This window comes from Giraffa tippelskirchi, chromosome 8 (assembly GCF_054371585.1).
Source record: "Giraffa tippelskirchi isolate mGirTip1 chromosome 8, T2T-mGirTip1v1.2.pri, whole genome shotgun sequence".
Classification (NCBI taxonomy): domain Eukaryota; kingdom Metazoa; phylum Chordata; class Mammalia; order Artiodactyla; family Giraffidae; genus Giraffa; species Giraffa tippelskirchi.
This window is the reverse complement of record NC_137282.1, coordinates 121,507,733-121,535,168: the sequence shown is the minus strand read 5'-3', so window position 1 is coordinate 121,535,168 and position 27,436 is coordinate 121,507,733. Positions and strand designations below refer to the sequence as shown.

The following is a 27,436-nucleotide window of genomic DNA, read 5'->3' as shown; positions in this document are numbered from 1 at the left end:
TGCTTGCTCCTTGGAAGAAAAGCTATGACAAACCTAGACAGCATATTAAAAAGCAGAGACATTACTTTACCAACAAAGATCTGTCTAGTCAAGGCTATGGTTTTTCTACTGGTCATGTATGGATGTGAAATTTGGACCATAAGGAAAGCTGAGCACTGAAGAATTGATGCTTTTGAACTGTGGTATTGGCGAAGACTCTTGAGAGTCCCTTGGACTGCAAGGAGATCCAACCAGTCCATCCTAAAGGAAATCAGTCCTGAATATTCATTGGAAGGACTGATGCTGAAGCTGAAGCTCCACCTGATATAAAGAACCGACTCACTGGAAAAGACCCTGATGCTAGGAAATATTGAAAGCAGGAGGAGAAGACAGAGAATGAGATGGTTAAATGGCATCGCCAAGTTGATGGACATGAGTTTGAGCAAGCTCTGGGAGTTGGTGTTGGACAGGGAAGCCTGGCCTGCTGCAGTCCATGGGGTCACAAAGAGTCAGACACAACTGAGCAACTGAATTGAACTGAACTGAACATCTGGTCCCATCACTCCATGGGAAATAGATGGGGAAACAGTGTCAGACTTTATTTTTTGGGGCTCCAGAATCACTGCTGATGGTGACTGCAGCCATGAAATTAAAAGACGCTTACTCCTTGGAAGGAAGCTTATGGCCAACCTAGATAGCATATTTAAAAGCAGAGACATTACTTTGCCAACAAAAGTCCATCTAGTCAAGGCTATGGTTTTTCCAGTGGTCATGTATGGATGTGAGAGTTGGACGGTGAAGAAAGCTGAGCACCGCAGAATTGATGCTTTTGAACTGTGGTGTTGGAGAAGACTCTTGAGTCCCTTGGACTGCAAGGAGATCCAATCAATCCATCCTAAAAGAGATCAATCCTGGGTGTTCATTGGAAGGTCTGATGTTGAAGCTGAAACTCCAATCCTTCGGCCACCTCATGTGAAGGGTTGACTCATTGGAAAAGACCCTAATGCTGGGTAGGATTGGGGGCGGGAGGAGAAGGGGACGACAGAGGATGAGATGATTGGATGGCATCACCGACTCGATGAACATGGGTTTGGGTAGACTCCGGGAGTTGGTGATGGACAGAGAGGCCTGGCGTGCTGCAATTCATGGGGTCGCAGAGAGTCTGACACGACTGAGCGACTGAACTGAACTGAACTGAACTGAACAGGAGAAAATCACAAATCAGAAAAAGTACTTAATAGTAAATATTAAAAATGTGAACTTGGTAGAACTGAATTAATATTCAATTGAATTCACTGAGTTAAATATTTCAAAATAATGTTCGTTAAATTGAATAGAATCCTATCCAAGCTATCCCATTCTATAGTCTGGAATGGTAGTGTGAGAAAACACCAATCAACAGATACATGTAGTTTAGATTTTAGAAATCTTTTTCAAAGAGTTAGGAAAAAATATCATGAAATTCTGGATCTTACAGTAGATTTAAACACATATTAAAATAAGGGAAGACTTAACCAAATTATACCCAAGAATAGTGATAGACCAGTCAGACAGAGTGGTAGAAACACTGAAATCAGCATGTTTAAAATCAGTTATAATTAAAGAAATGCCAAAGTTTCAAAAGAGACAAATGTTCCATTTTTGGAGAGAAATGAAATTTTCCAAAACTATTATGTATGATTAAGCATCAATACTCATAAATATTTCAAAATGTATTATTGATAAAACTCAGCATATGTTCATTCATAAATAAATCCATAAATATCAATGAATAATTAATAAATAATTATAAATATTAGCATTATTTTCTAATTACAAGTGTTTTAGTCCTTTATTCTCATCATTGTTATTATGTCTTAAATTATGTAACTGTAGTTAACATACTTACAGCATAGAGAGAAAGCAAGCTCAAAGCATAGCTAGTTCAGTAGGAGGACATTCAAAAATATCCTAAGCAGATACAACAATGGACCTAAATAAAAGTTAGGACCTTTAATTGTGGTCAATGTAAATGTCTATATTTAGATTCAAACAAATTAATAGGGGCCTGGTGTACAAACAGTTCCTGTAAAAAAACACTTGGTATGTTGAATAACCAAGTACAGATTTAACATATATAAAAATATATTGCGAATAGTCAAAAAGTAAGATAATTCAAGCATTTTAGGATATGTCCGTGGAAGAAGCATCCGATTCATGGCTAATGATAATTTCAAAATTATAAATCATATCAAACAAATTCATAGTTCTGAATGTAAAAATAAAAATTTACTTAAAACACTGTCCCTTCCTTCAGGATGTCACAAGCCCAAATGTCAAAACAGACATAGTAAAAGAGAAATATAAATGAAGGATTTATTAACTATGGCAATATAATTAAATAGTATTTGGATCATTATTTTCAATTCTAGTCATTTAATTTTAAAAGACACCACCACTATTCAGTATTTTAAAAAAATAAAGTAATGAGAAAATAATATCTTTTTATAAATGGAACTACCAGACTGAGGTTTAAAACAAACCAAAAAACTCACCCTTAGACAAATAGCTAGTATGTGTTACAGCTGAGAAAAGAGCAGAGATGTTTACGCTTTGAAATTACTGCTCTGAAAATAACAGTGTACAGAGAGAAGTTTCTATTAAGGTGTGTCCTGTTGAACCAATGTTTCGTAGGATAGTAAGGATAACCAAAGGAAAAGATTCTGTATTTGAATAATTTTGAAGAAAACTAGGTAAAACTAAATTGACAGGTTTCTTTGCTGACAAGACTTTATTATTCTGATATGAGTGGTGAAGCACCTAAAACACAGTCTGACAAGTATACTTTTGAAATGCATTTGACCCCAGAAGCATTTTATTCTCTTCTTTCACTGAGTATTATAAGGAGTTAGTTTCTATGGAACACTCACTGGAAAATCCTGTACACTCTAACACCAAAAAAAAAAAAAAAGATGCAAATGTCAGGAGCTAGAAATATTCAATAAAGAGAGAGAGGCCTCAGCAGGTTCATGATAGCTGTCTTTAAATGTTTGTCTTGTCAAAGAAGGACAGAGTATTTCATCAAAGTGGAAATCTAAATTTAATGAATGGAAAACAAATTCCACCTCAACAGAATATCTCAATGAGAATTAAAAAAAAAAAAAAAATGCAAGAGCAGTCCAACAAAAGTGCTTATGGGTTGCCAAAGGTTTTACCCAAGCAATTTCTATATTGGTGGAAGGTCTGAAAATACCACTAAAGTCTAATTCTTATATTTGATAGCTCATTTGCAGTAATTATAGCTGAGGTTTTCATACATTTAGAATTTCAGATTCTCTGTCCATTTTTGTACCATTTTGAATTAAGCATTTTATAGACAGAAGACATACAGATTAGCTGTCATAATTTACTGCAAATACAAAACCCACGTAACAAGTATACACAGTTCACACTTAACACCAGGAAAACACAAAGTCACTCTAACTTAAAAAACAAGTGATGTAAATAATGTTAATCATAAATTCCAGATGTGTAGAATTACAATGGAAGTTTTCTCATTTATAAAACGAGGCAACGGTCCTGGAGAACACATACAGGGGAGCATAAGACCATCGAGCACAGATGGGCGTTGGGAGTACGAAAAAGCTGTGAAACATACGAGGCACGTTTCAGTTACACTTGTCTTCCACGTGCCTATACATGCCTTGGTGCCATCACATGCAAACAAGCATGATTCGATACATGATTCGATACATTACACGGGTTATCAACGGATTTTACTACAGTGTAACGTGCATCTGCTAGGATAATAAGTCAGATAAAATACTGATACCTATTTGCATATTCCTTGATGATCTGATATATGCTAATCTTAATCGTTTCATTTTCAAACCGGCCGTTGCTCCGATCCTTGTATATCCGGAATTCTGCTGCGGTCACTGCTTCTCCGTGAGGAATCTGCGTAAGATCGAACCGGAATTCTTTGTAATGCCTTCGCTGGTGCGAAAAATCTTTGTCTCTTTCAACTGAAACCAACAAACAGAAAAGGAAGTAAAATGTTAGTCCTTTATTAAGTATGGAAATTAATGGTAAATTCTTTCACTTTGGAAAACAAACAAGCAGGATGTTATAAAACTGGGAAAACATTAAAACCACAGACTCATACGTGTTTCTAGTTAAAGGAAATTCCACAAACCAACAGCCTTTAGTTCAAAAGCAATATAGCCTCTGCGGTTTTATACAAATTCCTGGCTCCTAAATGGAAAGGTTATCCAAAAATGTGTTTTAAAGGGATGGTTGTAAAGTTATTACTAGTGTGTGTATCCAGCACCGGAACAGAGAAGGCTTCATGCAAGAATTAGGACTCTGTGATAGAGAGCTCCAGAGTTCCAGGTGAGGTCAGCGGTGAGATTTAGTACAGCCCAGGGAGGAAAATCGGAAGGCGGCCCAGGGAGCTGCCGGCACAGCGGGACTGTGTTTGTGAAATTTTAGAGGTCAAGGAAATAAAACAAATTCATTTTCACAAGGAAGATTATTTCTAAAATGTCTTCCCAGGAGAGTTTTTTCCTCCCTTTAGCAAATGCAGTGCTCTATTTTTTTTTTTAAATGCACTTTCATTAGTTCTTAGTGGTTACTGAGTGCAACCTCCCCAATCCACCCCCCAGCCCCCGCACCAGTGGCGCAGCAGCATCCAGCCTCCCAAAGCCCTCCGCCTGTTCTTAGGCTCCGTAATTGAGAGAGGAACACGATTCCGCCTTCAGCAACCTTCCTACCAAAAGAGGTCAGAGAATTTTTCCTCTTGGGAATATGAAGGAGTGTTGAAGAACTCAGGACAGGAAGTGACAGGCATATCATTATATAACCTGGCTTTATAAAATGCTGTATTGCTTGATACAGTCTATGCTTGTTATTCACCAGGGGTCTTGCCCTTCCCTAATCAACAGAAATTGATCAGAGGTCAGACAAGAAATTTAGACAAGGCTTTACTGGGGCCCCTGGTACAGCTGCTGCTGCTGCTAAGTCGCCCCAGTCGTGTCCGACTCTGTGCGACCCCATAGACGGCAGCCCACCAGGCTCCGCCATCCCTGGGATTCTCCAGGCAAGAATACTGGAGTGGGTTGCCATTTCCTTCTCCAGTGCATGAAAGGGAAAGTGAAAGTGAAGTCGCTCAGTCGTGTCCGACTCTTAGTGACCCCATGGACTGTAGCCTACCAGGCTCCTCCGTCCATGGGATTTTCCAAGCAAGAGTACTGGAGTGGGGTGCCATTGCCTTCTCCGCCTGGTACAGCAGCAGGGAGCAAAAGCAATAGATGCCCTTGCTTGCTGCTGAGGGGAGGGTGGCAGTGAGCTGGCTCCTTATATGAGCTGAGGGTAGGAGTGGGTCCAGGGGTCAGGCCAGACAGATGGCTTAGGTGGTGCTGTGTGGAGGGGGCACGTGCAGGACCCTGCTTTTGCTCTCAACACCCTATTTTTGCTCCAGGCTCTTTAGAAGTGGCGGTTGAGTTTTTGATCTTTCTGTATCTTGTTGTCTGTATTTTGCCCCAACTGGCATACACATAGTTATTTTTAGTCCCTTATAGTTTCTTTGTATTTTTTTTACTCAAGAAGACCAGTCCAGGTGCAGGCACTCCAGTGATGAGTCCTGCATCCCAGTTTGTCTCATGCTGGGTACCAAAGTCTTTCTTAAAGAGCCACCTAATGAAAGGGCACCATGTTTAGTAATGACATATCATTTGATGGAATTAAGTTTCTCAGCATTGGTAGGTTTCTTAAAATCTCAGTTGTTTCAGATAATATTGGACAGAGAAGCCTGACAGGTGACGGTTCATACAGTTGCAAAGAGACTCGACTAAAGCAATTTAGCACTCATAGGACAGGTTACAAAAAATCCACTGCAAAGTACTGTGTTCCAAGTGTCTCACAAACCTACAATAATATTTTTTACATACATTCAGTGATATTTCATTGCTAAAATGTCATTAAAGAAGATAAAAGATGTATGCTATAAAAACAACTCATAAAGTTTGTTAATTGCATTAATATACAAGAATATCTTTAGGAGATTAATTGAAATGTTATTACCAACCCTGCTGAAAATTTATGACATTGGGGTCCTAAAGTAGAGGAAAGGTCAGGATTAAGGAAGAGAGAAGGCAATCTTGATCATTGAGGAGTGATTTTAGGGAACCGAGGCTGTTGGACCCTTAAATACCAGCATCAGACAGGTTCCAAGTCTGAGAGGAAGCTCATGATAAAGAAACCCACAATTTTTTGCTTATATCCTCCAAAATAATCTCTGGTTTATTTTCCCTAGAGGAGTAGCAGGTGGTTTAGGCGAGCAAGCTCAGACCCACCTCCACCTTAGATACATGCCCCAGCAAAAAGGAAAATGTAAGCTATACCTCGAGGCATCTTCATCCCATGAACTTGAAGAGAACAGTGCTCTCAGGCTGCCTGGCTACACCACCACTGTCTCCTGTGACTCATGAACTTTTGTTATTTAAATATCATTATCTTGCTCCTAAGGGCTTCCCTTGTGGCTCAGCTGGTAAAGAATCCGCCTGCAATGCGGGAGACCTGGGTTCATCTGGGTTAGGAAGATCCCTGGAGAAGGGAAAGGCTACCCACTCCAGTATTCTAGCCTGGAGAATTCCATGGACTGTATAGTATAATCCATGGAATCGCAAAGTGTTGGGCATGACTGGGCGACTTTCACTGGTCCTAAATTTCCTGGAGAAATTAATTAGAAATTAATTAACCTTTTCCTAAATAAAGAATGGGGCTTCCCTGGTGGCTCAGAGGGTAAAGCGTCTGCCTGCAATGCAGGAGACTGGGGTTCGATCCCTGGATCAGAAGATCTCCTGGAGAAGGAAATGGCAACCCACTCTAGTACTCTTGCCTGGAGAATCCCATTGACAGAGAAGCCTGGTAGGCTATAGTCCATGGGGTCGAAAAAAGTCGGACACGACTGAGTGACTCCACTTTAAATAAGGAAGATGACTGCATTTTTAAGATCCTATTTTGTTCCATAAATTAAATCACTTTTATGTCTAAACTTCAGCTGGCTATAGTGTAGTCTGCTATGAACAAGTCTCCACCTCCAAAGTGTAAGGGCAGAAAATTACCTACAAACTGGATTTCTAATAGCTAAAGTGTACATATGAATTTAAAATTAGCCAAAACTCTTTGTTTTTAAACAGCACTACATTTAATTCACTGTAAACTCCTTCTTTTCTGATCCTAATTGAGGCAAAACAGATGACATCATGAAGCATATTTAAATAAAACTGCTTTAAGCATTTTATTAACATTAACACATTACACTTTATAACAACCTGTGGGGTAGGTTCTATTATCATCCTCATTTTGAAGATGCAGAAACTGAGGAGAGAGAGTAAAGAAACTTTGCCAAATAATTTTAATCTGTTAGGTAGAAAGTTAGGCATCAAAAACAAAGGGTGGCCTGTCTGAACGGGATGCAAGCTGAGCTCTAAACTCCATGCCAGGCACACCCAGGAGAGCTCACAGATATGCTTCAAAGTAACCACAGAGACTTTTCCACTCCTGCACAGGCATCCTAGGTACACAGGCGGTGCAAAATAACCACAGGGGCTTTTCTAAGTAACCTTGGGCAGTAAGGAGTCCATTAAGGGCTCATGAATATTTTACATTTAAGTATAACAGACTGACGGAGAAGGCAATGGTGACCCACTACAGTACTCTTGCCTGGAAACTCCCATGGATGGAGGAGCCTGGTGGGCTGCGGTCCATGGGGTAGCGAAGAGTTGGACAGGACTGAGCGACTTCACTTTCACTTTTCACTCTCAAGCATTGGAGAAGGAAATGGCAACCCACTCCAGTGTTCTTGCCTGGAGAATCCCAGGGACCGGGGAGCCTGGTGGGCTGCCGTCTACGGGGTTGCACAGAGTCGGACACGACTGAAGCGACTTAGCAGCAGCAGCAGCAGCATACCAGACTGAATCATGGGAAGATATAAACAGCACAACCTGTTGTTATATAATTTGCAATTATCAATTGGCATTGAGGGTACACCCATTTGAAGTCCCTTTCATTGATTGGTGGTGGGCACAAGTCCTACTTTGCACAGGGCATAGCCAAAAGTAGGAACTGGAAGTATGAAAGGAGGAAGCCAAGAGGGATCAATTGGAAGGATGAGAACTCCTTTGGGGTCAGCCTGCTCCCATGTCTTGGGAGTGTCTGTCTTATAAAAGATCTGTGAGCTGAGCTGAGCTGTAAGTTGTCTGTTGTTCTACACCTTTTACTCCATTGCTCCGAATTTTTGTTGTGACAAGATAAGAACAGAGGAAGAGAAATAAACTGACCTGACAAATCCAAGCACTTGAACCAAACTGTGATTCTTAACACAAGGCTGGGCTGCTTGTGCTAAGAGACTGTTCCTTGGTCCTAACTAAGTATTTATGCTTTAATAAAGATCAGATAAATTAGAAGTTTGGGATTAACAGATATACACTACCATATATAAAATAGGTATACAACAAGGACCTACTCTATAGCACAGGGAACTATACTCAATACCTTGTAATAACCTATCACGGAAAAGAATCTGAAAAAGAATATATATATATGCATGCATATATATATATATGAGTCATTTTGCTGAACACTTGAAACTAACACAACATTGTAAATAAACTATATTTCATTTTTTTAAAAAGGAAACAAAAGATCTGAAATTTTTCATTTACCAGTCCAAAATCCAAAAAGCTCTGTAAACTGAAATTTTGGCTTTGGCTTCAACTGGCAGAAAAACTGAAAATTAACCAATTTGAGATGATTTTTAAAGTCCCTATTTATCCCCACTTTATATTTATTGCTTTGCTGCAGAAATGTTCTGTTTGTGAGTGGCACTGATCCAGACTCTGCTTGAGAAATTCCACACTTCAGACTCTAAGCACTCATCAGTCATTCAAAAGTATATATTCTCTATTCTGAAAGTCAATATTCAAAATTCTGAGTGATAACAACTATCATTCAGTTTTCCCTTAACAATCAATTTTGCACTTGAAATTTAGACAAAAATAACTGCAATTTTGAACATCAGAGCTTTGACATGAGTTTATTATGGTCCAATCTAAAGCATGCACCTGCATGATGCAGATGAGTATTGAATTCATATTATGTAAAGTCATCTACTGTTCTGGAATCCCCTGTGAGATGTTAGTGTAATAAAGTGGAAAGCTAGAGTTTCAGCTGTTATTATAAAATTTCAGCTTTCTAATCCAGGCTCTTTAACCTAACCCCTTAAGGGGGCAGATTTTCAAAGAGTTTAATAAAATTTTATATTAAATATACCACACCGAATAAAGTTGCAGAGCAGATTTGTCCAGCAATTCAAATTCCTATATCCTACTGCTTTGAATTATAATTGCACCGGTAAATTCCATGGGACATGTTGCAATGAGTAATGGAATAAAAGTAGTATTTATATAGCCTTGCACTCCTAATGATGCTCACAAATATTCACAAGGTAATCTCAGTTACCTAGGGAAGTGTCAAATACTAATATCCCCAACTTAAGAATAAGAAATTGGGTGATGACAGCTAGGCAGTAACAGATGTCCGTCTTCTAAAGCTCATTATAAATCTTTGTTCAATGTCCATACCACCTACATAATGACATCCTACTTAGGGACTAGTTCATTGTTAGTACAGGTGACTCTTGAACAATACGGGGGCCAGGAAAACTGACGTCCTGCACAGTCAAAAATCTGTGTGTAAGTTTGACTCCACAAAACTTAACTACTAAGTGCCTACTGTTGACTGGAAGCCTTACTTGTATCATAAACTTTTGAGTAACACATATTTTGTATGTTATAAGTATACCTATGTATATTGTATGCATTCATGACATACTTAACTTTTTCTTAATTTTTCTGATTTTTCTAGGTCATTATGTTCATGTCTGAGCTTTTTCAAACTGCTTCAAATCTCCGAAAACATTTCCAATATGTTTATTGAAAACATCTGCATGTAAGTGGATCCATGCAGTTCCAACTGTGTTGTTTTGGGGATCAATTGTATATTTCAACAATCTTTATCAGCAATACACAAATATGTGGAGGACAGGTGAAGAAGCAAGGGTTTGATCAACAGTGTATAATCAGCATCTAACCCAACAAAATATTGATTCAAAGAAATCTCCTAACAAACTTTGGCTGAATGAGACTATGAATAGATCAAGGGCTGTTTCTGTGTTTTCACTCAGCACCATCAAGCTACATTTCCCATTGACTGAGGCCATCATGATTTATTTGCCTCTCATTTGGAGGGAGGGGGGGCATTTAATTTATTTAATCCTCACAACTTTCCTTATGTCTGTAAGTTTTTCTTACTTGCTCAAGATCCCACAGCCTATAATTGGGAGAGAACATATTTCAATCCAAGATCAAGATGTCAACTTCCCAAGCCCCAACAAGACACTGTGTATTTGCTTTTCCTGGCTGTCATTTTTGTTTGTTCGTTTTGTTTAATTATCCCTCAGGAGAGTTGATCTTTCAATGCTTACATTCTCCTCTACGAGATGTTCCTACCCTAGAGAGGATGCCTTACATTCTGAACCCCACTCATTCTAGAAATCACTCCCTCCAACCTTTATCTTAGAAAATATATTATATTCACTTGTTTAATGCTTACTCCATTTCTTATCTAAGGAAATGTTTATGAACAAGCAAGAGATTGTATTCACAAGTTGAATTAATATTGTATAATATTTTCTTTTCTTTTTTTTGTAGCCACATTGCATGGCTTGCAGGATCCCATTTCTCCAAATAGGGTTCCAACTTGTATCCCCTGCAGTGGAAGCCAGAGTTTTAACCATTGAACTGCCAGAAAAGTCCTTACATAATATATCGACTAGAATACAAGGTCATCCTTTTCCTACAACTACATTTTAAAATAATTGTAACTCACTAGCTATTAGCTTTCTCCATCAGACCTGCTTCTAAAACAACACTTCCAAAATAGATGAAAGAGAACACATACATTTCATACTCTTTAAATGTAAGCTTTTTATAGGAGCTATCTTTGCCTTGTTCATATTGTGATTATTTTTATATTAAATATATTGTGTTTCTCTGTATATTACACTGTGCTACATAACTCAATGCAATTGTAAATGGCTTGGGAAGCTTAAAAGACAATAAACAAGTTGAAAAATCATTACAATGTGTACAAAATATTTGGAGGTTTTGATTTGATTCACAATGTATTAAATATTTGGAACTTTCAATTCATTATTTTACTTCTGTGTTAAATCAACAAAATGCTATGCATGAGTTTCCAATACAACCTTATTATCATTTCTAATAAAGTCTGTGTTACAAGATTAAGATCTGCCAGATCTTATAAAAACCATAACTGTTAATACATTCCTATTCGAGGGTAGAAAAGATATCATTGCCAGACAAGACAAATAAAAACAACAAGTGAAACAAAATAAAACAATAAAAAAGAAGGGTAAGCTCACTCGAGTCACACCCAGACTTGTCCATGGGGATAAATGACACAGGGGTTGAAACAGGCTGAGACCAGGAGGTTAACACTTCTTTCTGCAGGGAATCATTTATTCATCCCACAACATTTCACTGTTTCTCTCATATGAAAGGTGAAAGGGAGTACAGGAAAAAATATGTGCTCAATCACTCAGTTGTGTCTGACTCTTTGCAACCCCAAGGACTGTAGTCCAACAGACTCCTCTGTCCATGGGGATTCTCCAGGAAGAATACTGGAGTGGTTTGCCAAGCACGCCCTCCTCAGGGGGGGTCTTCCCAACCCAGGGACCGAACCCAGGTCTCCCACATTACAGGTGGATTCTTTACCATCTGAGCCACCAGGGAAGCCCAAGACTACTGGAGTGGGTAGCCTATCCCTTCTCCAGGGGAACTTCTCACCCCAGGAATCAAACCAGGGTCTCCTGCATTGCAGGTGGATTCTTTACCAGCTGAGCTACCTGGGAAGCCCTTAGGAACAAATATAGCTAGACTTAAAACATACATCTTTATCAGTTGATTCACTTTTGAAAATTGTATTTAAAAAGAGAACGGGACAACCTGCCTAGACTTCTATTTTCTTATCTGCTTGTATCTAACCAGATCAATGGGCTATATTTTGCCAAACAGCCATGCAAATACAACCCAAATGCCACAGGCTCCTCTCCCACTGTCGTTTGTGATACACACTTTTTTAGAAGATTGTTACATGGAAACCAGCAAAGATCACCATAAATTAAACAAGTGCATCAACACAGGGTTGTTTATTTAATATTCGAGCTAATGGTGGCCCACAGAGCTCTCTACAAAAATGAAAGATTTGTTTCCTACATACACACACACACACCAACCCACAGAAAAAGTATCAAAAAGTCAGCAAAATTAATACAGCGTACCACACAAAACAGAATCGTAATGATGATGGGAATGTACCTCCTTCTGCTTTCAGAAAGCATGTTTTGTGTCTTCCAAATGTTTCCATCTACAAACCACCTAGAACAACTGAAAGGTCACCTACGCTGACAGAAACAGAGAATGGATTTATTTTTACAGTTTATTTTAAAAGTGGCAACATCAAAGCATGCAAGAGGTAGTGTATGAATCAGAAGATTCACATTCCATGAGTAATGGACTGAGAGTGAAAAGGAACAGGACCGCCTTTATAGAAGCCCCAAACTGTATTCTAAATGCTCTAAACTGCCAAAGTACTGCAAAGATTAAGCTTCTTGTGTTTAAAGACAAGACATACACTCAGGCATTTTCTTGTTGTGATATAACTTTACAGAAGTCAATGACTGACAGCATTCTCTTTTTTCCAAACAGACACCTCTCTGAATGACTTTATCATAAGTAGAAATTGGATAGAAATGTCCTGACTAAATATTTTGCTGTCTGCAGTATCTGAAGACTAGGGCTAATTAACAGAGAATTGCAGTTTTATCTGTTTAGTGATTTATCTGCCGTTTTAAGGGGATGCATCCATGGGTAATCAGTCTTAATCTCCCACACAGGGCTGTAACTTGGAAGATTCAAACAGAACCAGTAGCTGCAAGGCAGAGATAGCGCTTTCCCAGGAGCACAGCCAGCTGTTGAAAGAATACAGATCATTGTTTGCTGCTGAGTGCAAAAAGTCATTAAGAGATTACTCATAGAATTATGACTTCTCTGTATTACATTTTAAAGGGAAAGAAAAAAAAAAAACCCAAAGCTGTCATGTGACTACCGAGATGTCTCACCCTGCGAAGCATTCTTCACTGACTAGTCCACCGAGAAACGTAAACTTGGGCCTTTAAAGGCCTATTCATTGGTCAGTGAATGCACGTTACATGTTTCTTTGACAGGATAACCATCCCAGAGAGTGTGGTAAACTCCAGATTCCAGAAACCCTAAGAGCCTCTTAATACCACAGCCATGTGTGACTTGAAAAAGGGAAAACTGTCGCCCGGAATGGTCTGTTGCAAAGAACAATTTCAGTTGACGTTTGAATGTCCTATAGTTGAAGTCTCTTTGCTGGTGCTCATAAACGCTTCATGAATACAGTTTTATAAGGAGGAAAAAATTACAAAACAATGGTGATAGGGTTAAATTATTTAAATTTTGTCCTGTGATAGGTAAAGAAATTAATTTTCTGAATGAATTAAAAACAATGCTGCACATAATTTTGAAAGTGACAAAATTAAATTAATGATCCAATATTTATATATTACTTTGCTTTAAAAATATGAGCAATTTAGTGACCCAAAGAATTAAACCTGAGATATACAGAACAGACTTGTGACTGCCAAGGGGGAGGCAGGTGTGAGAGGGAGGGAGTGGGAGTTTGGGATTAGCAGGTACAAACTATTATACACAGAGTGGATAAGCAACAAGGTCCTGCTGTAGAGCACAGGGGAAAAAATTCAATATCCTGTGATAAATTATATGGAAAATAATATGAGGAAGAATATATATGCATAATTGAGTCACTGTGCTCTAGAGCAGGGATTAAACACAACTTTGTAAATCAACTATGATTCATTAAGTCTTCTACAAAAAGAGCTTTGGAACTGAAAGGAAGATTGTCTTGAGGTTTCCCCTTACTTCTCAGACTGGATGATCCCAGCACTCAGCCTTCAGTGGTTATTAGAATTCAATAACAATAGTTATATCAAGCAATGGGATAAAAACTGATATGTTCAATAATAAACAATAATAGCAATAAATTAAGTAATTGTTGATTTCATAAGATTAATACGTTTCAGTTTTTAACTTTTTTTCCCTTCCTTGGTCCATTCCCAGTCCTGGCTGTCAAGGGGCTGCTTTTCTCTCTCTGACCTTCCATATACACTCATCTTGATTATCCTAAAAATAGCCACGGTGCTACCTCTAACTTTATTCAAGCCCATAATATTAATTAGATAACTGCTCTGGGTCAAACCCTAAGAGTTAAGGAGATTTGAGACGCAAAGAGCTAGGAGCTCAGGGTGAGAAGAACAGACGTGGAGAAGCCCCATGGGGCACAATGGGGTGGGGTTTGAGGAAGACATGTGTGGGGACAGAATAAGGAAGGAAGGAGCACCACAGAGTGCGGGAGGCTTCAAGGGGAGGTCATGTTGAACTCGGTCTTAAAGAATTATCACCACGTAGAGAAAGGCCTTTGTATAGGTGGAATTAGATGCGAAACTTAGGGCCAAAGGAGTGAATAATAAATAGTTCAATGTCATTGCACATAATGGGTTGACGGTGGACCTAGATCCTAGACCTAAGATCCTCTAAGATGCTTCCCACATGTTCAAAGCCCAAATCCCACCTCTACTTAAAATCTCCCACTTAAAATCTCCTTAAAATCTTCTATTTAAAAGGCAATGCCAGTGAATGCTCAAACTACTGCACAATTGCACTCATCTCACACGCTGGTAAAGTAATGCTCAAAATTCTCCAAGCCAGGCTTCAGCAATACGTGAACCGTGAACTTCCAGATGTTCAAGCTGGTTTTAGAAAAGGCAGGGGAACCAGAGATCAAATTGCCAACATCTGTTGGATCATTGAAAAAGCAAGAGAGAACCAGAAAAACATCTATTTCTGCTTTATTGACTATGCCAAAGCCTTTGACTGTGTGGATCACAGCAACCTGGAAAATTCTGAAGGAGATGGGAATACCAGACCACCTGACCTGCCTCCTGAGAAATCTGTAGGCAGGTCAAGAAGCAACAGTTAGAACTGGACATGGAACGACAGACTGGTTCCAAATAGGAAAAGGAGTACGTCAAGGCTATATATTGTCAGCCTGCTTATTTAACTTATATGCAGAGTACATTATGAGAAACGCTGGGCTGGATGAAGCACAAGCTGGAATCAAGATTGCCGGGAGAAATATCAATAATCTCAAATATGCAGATAACACCACCCTTATGGCAGAAAGCAAAGTAGAACTAAAGAGCCTCTTGATGAAAGTGAAAGAAGAGAGTGAAAAAGTTGGCTTAAAGCTCAACATTCAGAAAACTAGGTCATGTCATCCGGTCCCATCGCTTCATGGCAAATAGATGGGGAAACAGTGGCTGACTTTATTTTGGGGGGGCTCCAAAATCACTGCAGATGGTGACTGCAGCCATGAAATTAAAAGACGCTTACTCCTTGGAAGGAAAGTTATGACCAACCTAGACAGCAGATTAAAAAGCATTACTTTGCCAACAAAGATCCATCTAGTCAAGGCTATAGTTTTTCCAGTACTCATGTATGGATGTGAGAGTTGGACTATAAAGAAAGCTGAGCTCTGAAGAAATGACGCTTTTGAACTGTGGTGTTGGAGAAGACTCTTGAGAGTCCCTTGGACTGCAAGGAGATCAAGCCAGTCAATCCTAAAAGAAATCAACCCTGAATATACATTGGAAGGACTGAAGCTCTAATACTTTGATGATATCATAAGAGATTTTCAACACCCCTGAGACTTTATTTATCTATCTTTAACATGGAGATCGACCAGGAAAGGCTTTCTCTACAGTGTACTATAGAGGTTAAATAATGTTTGAGAGAGAGGATCATCACATAGTTTCTGAAACAGAGCAATTTCTCAAAAAGGAGTAACTCTTGTATTACTTTCCATTTCCATTATAATTATTATGTCACTTTATATTAATCCCATTTAGTAAGATATTTTAGAGGAATATCCATTTTGTTTTGTCCCTTTTCTTTGTATTTATACATATATCACAAAAACAGTAAATGATCAATAAAAATTTAACTGTACAAAATTGCTACCTGGCCTGAAACACAGCCATACTGATGATCAAAAAGTTCATTTCTATATCTACTATAGACATACTAATAAAAGTGATGACTATTATCATGTTTTAATTTTGTTATAATGTTTAACTTTGTTATAAAATTGAAAAGACAATTTTTTTTGTTTTTAATTTTGCTATGTAATTTTGTTACAGTGTCATAGTTTTTTTTATACTTTTATTTGTTTATTTATAGTTATATGATTAAATTTTCATATGGTGCTGTAGTGGCATTAAGAAAATCAGAGCAACCTGTATGCAGAACAAAGGCCTGAATGCAGGACAAGAAGCAACAGTTAGAACCGGACTTGAAAAAACTGGCTGTTTCAAAATTGGGAAAGGAGTACATCAAGGCTGTATATTGTCACCCTGCTTATTTAATATCTATGCAGAGTACACCATGTGAGATGCTGCTGGGCTGGATGAAGCTCAAGCTGGAATCAAGATGAGGGGAGAAATATCAATAACCTAAGATATGCAGATGATAACACCCTAATGGCTGAAAGCAAAAAAGAACTAAAGAGCCTCTTGAAAAAGGTGAAACAGGAGAGTGAAAAAGCTGGCTTAAAACTCAACATTCAGAAAACTAAGATCATGGCATCCAGTCCCATCATTTCATGGCAAATAGATGGGGAAACAATGGAAACAGTGACAGACTTTTTTTCTTGGGCTCCAAAATCACTGCAGACGGTGACTGCAGCCATGAAATTAAAAGATGTTAGCTCCTTGGAAGAAAAGTTATGACCAACCTAGACAGCCTATTAAAAAGCAGAGACATTACTTTCCTGACAAAGTCCCTATAGTCAAAGCTATGGTTTTTCTAGTAGTCATGTATGGATGTGAGAGTTGGTCCATAAAGAAAGCTGAGTGCTGAAGAATTGATGCTTTCAAATTGTGGTGCTGGAGAAGACTCTTGAGAGTCCCTTGGACAACAAGGAGATCAAACCAGTCCATCCTAAAAGAAATCAACCCTGAATATTCATTGGAAGGACTGATGCTGAAACTGAGGCTCCAATACTTTGGCCACCTGATACGAAGAGCTGACTCATTGGAAAAGACCCGGATGCTGGGAAAGATTGAAGGCAGGAGGAGGAGGGGACAACAGAGGATGAGGTGGTTTGATGGTATCATGGATTCAATGGACATGAGTTTGAGCAAACTCTGGGAGATGATGAAGGACAGGGCTCACAAAGAGTCAGACACGACTTAGTGACTGAACAACAGCAGCAAAGAAAATCAGGCTAGATTTTTACAACTGTGCATAGTTAGAAAATAATTGCATTTACTCGATATCTTATTTTAAATATTTCACATCTACAAGATAGGGGACACAGCAGCATGCATTTTGACATTCATATATTACTCATCAATCCAGTCAAATTAGCAGATCCTGAAACACTTTTTATTTGAAGGAGTCTGAAAGTCACTTAGCTTTTTTATCCCTGAAGACAATAATGCATCTTGACATGTAGAAAATATTTTGTTGTTTTTTATTAGATGTTTTATACAGGAAATAATTATTTGGACTGTAAAGCAAATATTCATCTTTTGTGGGTTGGATGTTAATATTAAACTTCAAAAGTCAGTTTTAGAATTAATATCCCCAGATGATGGTACCTGATTAATTCATTCTGTGTAATAAAAAATGATTACTTAATGATGAGTGAATATACTTAGTATGTAAATAATGGATTTCAGTTAAACTATGTACAAATATTTGAGAAATTTTGTGTTTACCTACAAGAAGTCAATGTAAAAACACAGCTATCTGATAATCACCTTTTGGTAAATATTTATCTCGTGTTCTTTAGTGGAAAAATCTGTGGACTTTGTAGATTGCCTGGCAGCTAGAGGTCAGCCATCCCAATCGCACCAGATTTCACTGAATGATCTCATGAATCCTTCTGCTCCATTGGTAAAATAAAACAGTTCATTTTTAACCACCTGAAGGTGAGGGAGGTTACAGTAAATGATATACAGCAAAGAGCCCTCTTTTACATCTTGGATACCATGAAATGAAATGATAGTTTATCTACAGCAAATACTTGTGGTTATCTGACAAAAACAGGTCAAAGGTTTTGTGAGTTTTCTCTGAAATTGCTCAGGGTCTTCTCTAATGACTGATAATTGGAAACAGAGGCTGGACTCCCAAATGTGATGGGTGACAGATGAGCAGTAGATTAATGTCAATACTTGGTTAGGAGACACTGCAAGGTCAGGGGTCACAGGAATTAGCCATTGTGCTGCTGTGAAAAGACAAACATCAAAAGTCTATTATCCCCTTAAGAGCTCTTCTCCAAGCTTGAAATCCATTCTCACTTGCTTTGGTTATAATTGAGAGATATCTTGATGCCATGATACATGGGATGTCAAAGTGAAACCACTCACCCTAAGTGTGTATCAATCGTTAGGGTTGACAGGTTTTTATTTATACAGTAAAGAAATACTGTTTTCATATCGCATGTCTAGTGTACTCAGTGCTCATTTTGGAGAATTTCAGAAACATCTTGTCCAGGAAAAAAAATAAATAATCATCATCCTTAGTGGAAAAAAAGGGAAAACTAGAAAACTTGCGATTAAGTGTGTTCAAAATTTCTCTATGGGGGGAAATGAAGGAAGTTTAAGACATTTGCATTGTATAAAGGATATGAGAATTTCTGTAGCTGAACAAACAAATAAATGTCTTTCTCAAGTGAGCGGCTTTAAATTTGAAATCAGTATGATAACTTTTATAGAGTTCACTCAAGTTCAATCTGTGGTTCAAGCCAAACTCCATTGTTTCTGCCTAATGTGTTGCATCAATGAAGTTTGGTACAGGAAGGAGGCTGCAGAGAAATGTGATTGGACTAAAGCCATATCAAGTTATCAGAAACACAATTATGTGGTTTTACAGGTTTTTAATAAGGGAATAAAATGGTATACATGAATGTATTACCTACATGCTCTATAACTAATTCATCTGTTCTGCCTGGGCAAGGCCCATACATGGTCATGCTGGCCCAAGTTTGTTTCCTATAGCTGCCATTGCTGCCCCCGGCACCAGATTTTAAGCTTGACAACAGCAGATCTGCTTGTCTCATTACTGTGCGCTCCATTCCTTCTTCAATCTCTGATACATAGTAGGTGAGGAGTATCCATGGAAAGTGACTGAATATGAGAATATAGGCATTTATGTCTGATTCTGTTTCTTTTTGTTTGTTTCAGGAGGGAGAATAAATACAGACTCCAATGAACCAACTGGGCTGCTCTTGCGGCTCAGCTGGCAAAGAATCTGCCTGCAATGTGGGAGACCTGGGTTCGATCCCTGGGTTGAGAAGATCCCTGGAGAAGGGAAAGGCTACCCACTCTGGCCTGGAGAATCCCATGGACTGTATAGTTGCAGAGTTGGACACGACTGAGTGACTTTCACTTTTCCATTGAACCATCTAAGCCAAAAGTCCCTCAACCATTTGTTCTTTTTGAAAAAATTGAAGTCTGATTGATTTGCAATTTAACCATTTATTCTTAAATGAGTCTTGCCCATGTTTCAAAATAGTATTCTTCCTAATAGTATGTTTCTTTTCCCTTTCTTCTTTGAGAGGGAGTCAAATAAATAAGGATAACTTATAATCCTAATATTTTATATTTATTTTGTTTCCACCAACTATAATGATACTTAAAGACAAATTCTGGAAAAATATAATCTCTGATTCTTCAGTGGATATATATTACTCTTGGGAAAGGAGAAAAAGATAATATAAAAATTAACATTGGTCTATTTTATGGTTATTAATAGAATTATACTTAAAATAATTTGCAAAATGAATTATATGCTGTATAAAAGAATATTTATGTATTTTAATATAATAATTTATATATTCTGTTAATTTTTCTCTATTTATTTATATGAAAACATGAGTTTCTCCTCTGCAATATGTAATATAAACAAATATTTGGTAACGTGTTCATAATATTTTTAATCTTATTCCAAAAATAATGAAAATAGTTGCTTCTTTCAGAAATATGCTTTGTTTTTATAGTTTCTTTTTCATTATAAAAAAATTATTAGAACTGTTTCTATTTGGTATGTTTTTCTAGCAACATCCTTGAAAGTGAAAGTTCATTTCATCAGTCTGAGTGTTTAACGATAGGAACTGGAATATATAATACATGACTTGTTTAACCATTTCTTAGCAGCACATTATTAAAATTGTGTAGATGAATCAATACATTGTATTAAAAATGCTTTTTATAATTGGAGACCTACTTAAGAACATGTGCTAGATTTAATAAAGATGTAACAGGTGCCAGAATCAATAAAGAAATCACATGACCTTCCCACATTTATAGAATGAGACCACATTGTAATTAGAGACAAGGGATTCTTAGTGGTCTCAGGTCATGGGGTTTTCATATGAACAGTTTCATATTTTGGTTGATCTGGTTTCACACTCCTGGGTTTTTCCTTTGTATTGGGATTTCAGGTCAACCACAAAACTCAGAGCAAAATTCAGTGAAGAATCATTGAGCAGTATCTGGTTTTGAGTTCAAACTATACAAATCCTCCAAGATTCTTCAGATGCACACCTGGAAAGAAAATAAGTCTTCTGAGATCCAGCTCAGACAATCTCATTTTAGATTCAAATTTAATAACTGCCAGAGTCTCAAATTCAATTTTATATTAATTATCAGATGAACTGTTTTCTGATGCTTTTATTGCTAATAGTTTGATTTGTTCTTAATGTTATTTCATAATCCATCCAACTACCCATATATGCTGTCACATAAAGAACCAAATTCATCAACGAGAAAAGCTGGATACCAACCTCATTTAACCCACATATTCCTCCAAATGGCAGCACTTGGTGAGACCTAGTACCTAGAAGTGAGTGCAAAGAACAGGTGTGAGAATGGGGCTAAAGCAAGAATGTGTGAGTATTAGATGTTTAAGAAGCTGGTGGAGTCTTAGATCACCCTCCACATCTGTGCTACTTAGTGCTCTGGCCACACGAGGAGAAGTTTGGAAGTTTTCTGGAAAACTGATATCACCAGCACAGTTGAGAATGTAGTATTCTGCAAACAGAGGAACTAGACCAACCTATGCAGACTAAAGCTGAGTCGCGGGCCTCTTTCCCCACCCAGTTTCCAGAATGTTGACAACCAGCCCGCTGCCTTCCAGACAAGAGAATAAAAGAGTCCTCTTATTGAAATCTGACCTTTCCCAGCAGAAAGAAGGTCTCCACAAAATGGCAATGCAAAAATATATTGGAAAATAGTACCAAGTCCCACTCTTACGCTAAGAGTCTCTAAGAAGTGCTTAGTCTCCCAGTCATGTCTGACTCTTTGCGAACCCAAGGACTGTAGCCCACCAGGCTCCTCTGTCCATAGGGACTCTCCAGGCAAGACTACTGAAGTGGGTTGTCATGCCCCCCTCCAGGGGATCTTCCCAACCCAGGGATTGAACCCAGGTCTCTCACATTGCAGGTGGATACTTTACTGTCTGAGACATCAGGGACTCAGCCACCCACTCTCTAATCAGCTTTTTAATCTCTTGAAATTAAGAAAGAGCTAACAAGCAAAGATCACTAGATAGCTGAGAAAATTCTCTCCCTTTAAATATAGAGACGAAGAGATTTTTTTAAAAGAAACTTGTAGGTATTTCAATAAAAGAAAAAATATTACTAAAAAATACCAAACAGCGTTTGAGAGTTAAGCTTTCACATCCATGAAACAAGATGCTATGAAAGACAAATATTCAATGCTAAAAGATCTCTTGAAAATGAAGCTGAAAATCATTCTCAGTTTGAAAGATTAAATTGAAGAAATTTGCAAAAAGGAGAGCAATTTGTCAAAAGAATGGAAAATAGGTGAGAAAGAAAGGAAAGAAGGAAAACATTAAGAAAGGAAAAATAAGGGGAGTAGTTCAGAATGAGCCCTAATAATAGTGGTTCCAGAAAGAGAGATCAGGAAGCGATGAAGAAATCATCAAAGACATAATTCAGTTCACTAAGCCAACTGCAAAAGTTTTGAGATTGAAAATGCCTGCTCTGTCAACAAAGAGAAGTCTCTACATGTTTCTAGACACAAAATATAAGCTCCACACATGGGGATCAGGAATCAAAAAGGATTTAGACTTCTCAAAAACGACATTGCCATCTACAAGACAAGGAGACAATGACTTCAAAATCACGATGAAAATATATTTCCACTTGAGTTGAAATATATTCAACTCAAGTACCCATCAAAATGAAGGTATTAACAAGGATACTTCCTGATGTGCAAGGTATCCAAAATTTGATTCCCAAAAAAACATTTCTTAGGAATTACCTGAAGACTTTGCTCCACCAAAAGCATCACATTAAGTGAAGTTGGACAGAGAAAGACAGATATCATATGATATCACTTATATGTGGAATCTAAAAGACAAAAAAGATACAAATGGATTTACTTACAAAACAGAAACAGACGCAGAGAGATATGAAAAAAAAACTTGTGGTTACCGGGGGGAAGGGGGGAAGGGAGGGATGGATTGGGAGTTTGGGATTGACGTGTATATACTGCTGTATTTAAAACAGATAACCAACAAAGACCTACTGTCCTTGAATAAAATAAAAAATAAATTTAAATAAAAAGTTCTTTGCACGTAAAAAAGAAATCTTAAAAACAAACAAACAAAAGTATCAGCCAGAAAGAAGGTGAAGCCATAGGCTACAGGAAAAAAGGAGGTTTGATGTGGGAGAAGCAAAGATAATTCTCAAAATGACGATGAAGGAAATTCCAGGAGGACAGCTGTGCTCTGGGCGCAAAGGCGAACAGTCCGTATTGGAGCAGTGTGACCCCACAGAAAGAAACTTTAAGGCTCAAGATCTCTTTTCCCATTCGCACCAGCCTTTGACCTTGACAAAGTCTGAGTGAGCCTGAGTCACACTTGGACACAGACATAGCCTTCCTGACATGTATTTGTGAAGTTCCTGCTCTCTCTTCAAAGTCCTGCTGCCCGAGTCATCTGAGAATACTCACTTTTCCCATAAAAATATTTTGGGTTTTCCTTTTTTTTTTTGCCATATTCTTCCAAACTGGCTGTTGACACTAAACCCAGAAGCTGAGATGACAACACAGCCCACACTCTCTCTTGTGTTTCAAAGGACTGGGTCATAGTTGTCCTCACCACCTTGCAGCCCCCCAGATTCCCAGGACACCACTCCCTAGGAAGAGCATTTAAAAACTGCCAAGCAAACTGAACCGTAAGTTATTCACAGGCATGCTTAGCCCATCTTCTGCCAACATTCACCAAAATGCTTCCACTTAAATAAGGAGCTTGTGTTTCCTATTAGCTTTAATACTGATTGGTTTTATATTTACTAGTATGTGAAATATATCTAATTAAAATAGAAACTCTCATTGAGGTAGAGAAAAATAATTCATTCAAGTTCACATATACAGCAATTCTTGAAGTATGGATTCAAAGGCAGGTCTAACCATATCAGCATGTCTTAAGAAAAGTTCCAAGAGGCTACAGAATTTTTTTTTTTGAACTTTTATCTTTATCCTCTGCCCCAGTATTCATATTAATTCCAAAATTTAACTTTTTCTCACTTTTCCTTTGGACATACTTCCTTTATAAAGAAACCATGGTGTGATTTGGAATATCTAACATTAGGAAGGATTTTCGGCCACCCTCATGCATTGATCGCAGCACAAAATGCAACTACTATTCCTAAATCACACTTCAGTACACCAAGAGTGGTTCTTATATGCAAACAGAAAATACACTTGAAGTTCTGTTTTGTCTTCTCATCCTTAGACGCATGTTCACAAGGGCAACCAAAGCATACTTTTGAAAGCGTAGGAACATCACCAAGCAGTTTTATTCTACATTGCTCTTAACACACTGAAAGTAAAAGCAATCGTAAAGCTAAGACATGTTTCACGCATTTCCAGTTAAACTAGCTACCTTTTTTTTTTTTTTTTCACTTCTGAAAGAAACCAGCTAAAGTTGAAAATAACCATGGAAAGAATCATTCACCTAAAGACAGCCAACGATGGTCATGGAAATCGTTGAGGAATCCATTTGAAAGAGAAACTGCATGTGAGAGAGTAAGGGGTTAATAAGGGTTATTAATATTCATGACCTGATACTTACAAGCTAGGATGTCAAAAGAATGTGTCAATCAACAGCAACATAGAAAAATAAAGCAGCATCTGTGTCATTAACTGTCTTAATGATGGAGCAAAAAAGAAGCTCTGGGATCTCCTTTCTTCTTACTCAAATCATACAGGACACTCTGTATTCAATCATGGGATCCTGATGAATTTATGAAGATTAGCTTCAAAGCCTTAGACTATTCAGACTAAGTAGTAACAATAGTTATTATAAACTTATAACTAACATTTATGAGACTTTATACCCAATGCACATAATCTTATTTAATGCAATGTGTATTTAGTGAGAGAAGAGAGAAATTCAGCCAACATTAATTGAATGATTATTATTCAGTCACCATTTTCAGCAGAGACGGTTAGGGAACAGAAAGGAGACAGAGGAGGTAGAAACAAAAAGTTATCAATGGAAAAAGACTTGTAGACGCAGAGAACAGACCTGTCGCCAAGGGGGACAGGAAGTGGGAGAGGTATGCAGTAGGCGTTTGGGATTAGTAGATGCAAACTACTATACAGAATGGATAAGCACCAAGGTCCAACTGCATAGCACAGAGAACTATACTCAATATCCAGTTATAAACCATAATGGAAAAGCACATGAAGAAGAACACATATGCATATGTGTGTATTCATATATATGTGTAAACTGAATCACCTTGCGGCACAACAGAAATTAACACAACATTGTAAATCAACTGTCTGTCAATAAAATAAAGCTCTTTAAATGTTATCCACCTCTAAGTGTCCTCTAAGTGTCTACTTATACTCCAAGGCTGTTTTGACTAGAAGAAATAAAGATCACAGAAAGTAACAGGAAGTTCCTGTTAATTAAATGAGAGCACTTTTTCCATCTGTGATGAATGCCTTGATTATTGAAACATAAAATTGTGTGTCCTCTTAGGGCCACTTTCAGTTAGATTTCATGGCCCAACACTGCCTCTCCTTTGTCCTAGAATCCTGCTTTTCTTTCCTTCCGAGTTATATTCTGAGAAAAGAATTCAATAAAAGTAAATATACTTGATGTTATGGAGATTAGATGGGTAAGTGAAGCTAAATCCTCCTGTGTTTAACCTAACTAGTCTCCTGTTTCTGACACAGGGACGATCAGGACAATTTCCCTAATTGACAGGGAAATAGTCGCCTTTTACATAATTTACCATCTAAAAAAAATAGTTGTATGAGAACCAAGACCCTATTCGAAATTCCCTCCACCAAATTCCAAACGATGAATAGATAAGAGAATGCAAGATTTCATCAAAAACAAGTGTAACATGGATTGGGGGAAAACTTCCTAATTGAGCAGGGGTGGTCTCTTTGACTTTAAATGCATGTGTACAGGACAACTTGGATTTGGTTAAGCGATGCTGTTTTACCTTTTGCATTACTGACTACCTTGAAAATAAATGGCAAAGTGAATTTCATTCATATTTACTTAGCACCTATTTTGTATCAGTTTCTCAACTTGAAGTTGTGGAAGGGACAGTGGAATATGTGTTATAAACACCACTTTTGGGTTTGAGACTAAATTACATTGTTCAGGGCTCAAGGGTATACAGCTCTATTTTTCCATCTCCCTCTGTCTGAGTCTTGGCTTCCGTCCAGTTTTTAGGAACCTATTTTTCCCTTCCAGAATGCCCGCTCTAGCCTTCATTGTGTTCAAGAGGAAAGACAGCCGAGAGAGCAGAGTTGCAACACTTGAAAAACACTTTGGTGGCAAGGGACTGAGAAAGGAATTTTCTGTCAGAAACTATTTGGGGGAAAGTGTTACAAACAGTTTTCAATTTAAATTTAAAGCCAAAGTGAGAGCTGAATTTAAAGTTAAACAGCACTAGTTTAGAAATGTTTTTTAAAAAATAGACATATACACCATTCTCAGTATGTTTGCAATACCTTCTGATTTTACACAAATAAAGTTCTGATTTTGTTCTTTCTTCCTTCAGTAGTAAGTAGAATAATAACACTGTCATGTTAATTATTTAAGTATAGTCTACAGAGTTCAGTATTTCCAACAAAAACAAAAGAAAGCAAAAACAAATGTCAAATTGACACATTTGTGAAGTTGATTTTGATATCTAGAAAGGTTTATAAAAAAATCAAGGAATGAATAATTATTATAATTACAAGTGTTTATTGAACATTTAATGTAAATTATACAATGAATTAAAGGTTATAAATGCCTTTTTGTTAAATACTGTATAAAATCTATAAAATTAAAAATAACCTTAAAAGTGATTGCTATTACATTTTTGCAGCAAAACTGTTAACAATAAAGAGTAAACATTAACCACATCCTAGACCTTCTACACACATAGAAATTTCTGCAAGGACTAGAGTGTGTATTTCAAAAGCAAAACAAACAAACAAGCACCTTTCTCCATCCTTGTAACGGGGTTTAGGTCTTAAACTCAGAGTACCAATAACCAGACTGAAAATCTAATCTAATCTTGGTGAACAAAATTTTATGATGAATCAATAACAAGAATGAGACTTTTGTCCACTGACACTAGACTCCCTGTTGACAGGCTCTAGACTGTAGAGATTTAACCCCCTCTCCCCACAAACACACACAAGGAGGTATCACTCAATGGAAGACCTCCCAGATCATCTAGTTTGCCCTCCTTCCTTCAGCTTGATGCCAACTAACGTTCCAGAAAAGTGAAAGTGTTAGTGGAGCAGTTGTGCCCTACTCTTTGCGACCCTATGGACTATAGCCTGTCAGGCTCCTCTGTTCATGGAATTCTCCAGGCAAGAAAACCAGAGTGAGCTGACATTCTCTTCTCTAGGGGATCTCCCCAACCCAAGGATCAAACTTGGTCTCCCACATTGCAGGCAGATTCTTTACCATCTGAGTGGCCAGGGAAGCCCCAACATTTCAGAAAGCACTGTCAATTCTGGACTCACATGGCTGGACTTTGTAATTTCTTATTTCAGTGTGGAACATCAGTGTTAGGATGTTCATAGACCTACCTTAGGTACTATTTTACAACACAATTTAAAAACACTTTTTCCATTGTACATGAGGTATACAAAAATTCAAATCATAAGAATATT

General features: G+C 37.8%; 1 protein-coding gene across 2 annotated transcripts in view; it reads right to left on the bottom strand.

Moving 5' to 3' along the window:
- Window positions 1–27,436, bottom strand: part of BMP5 (bone morphogenetic protein 5) — a 135,301-nt gene that overhangs the window by 62,128 nt on the left and 45,737 nt on the right. For both annotated transcript variants that reach the window (XM_081519075.1, XM_081519076.1), the window contains exon 2: window positions 3,791–3,983. In XM_081519075.1, the coding sequence (XP_081375201.1) occupies window positions 3,791–3,983 (193 nt within the window). The remainder of the gene's footprint in view (window positions 1–3,790; window positions 3,984–27,436) is intronic.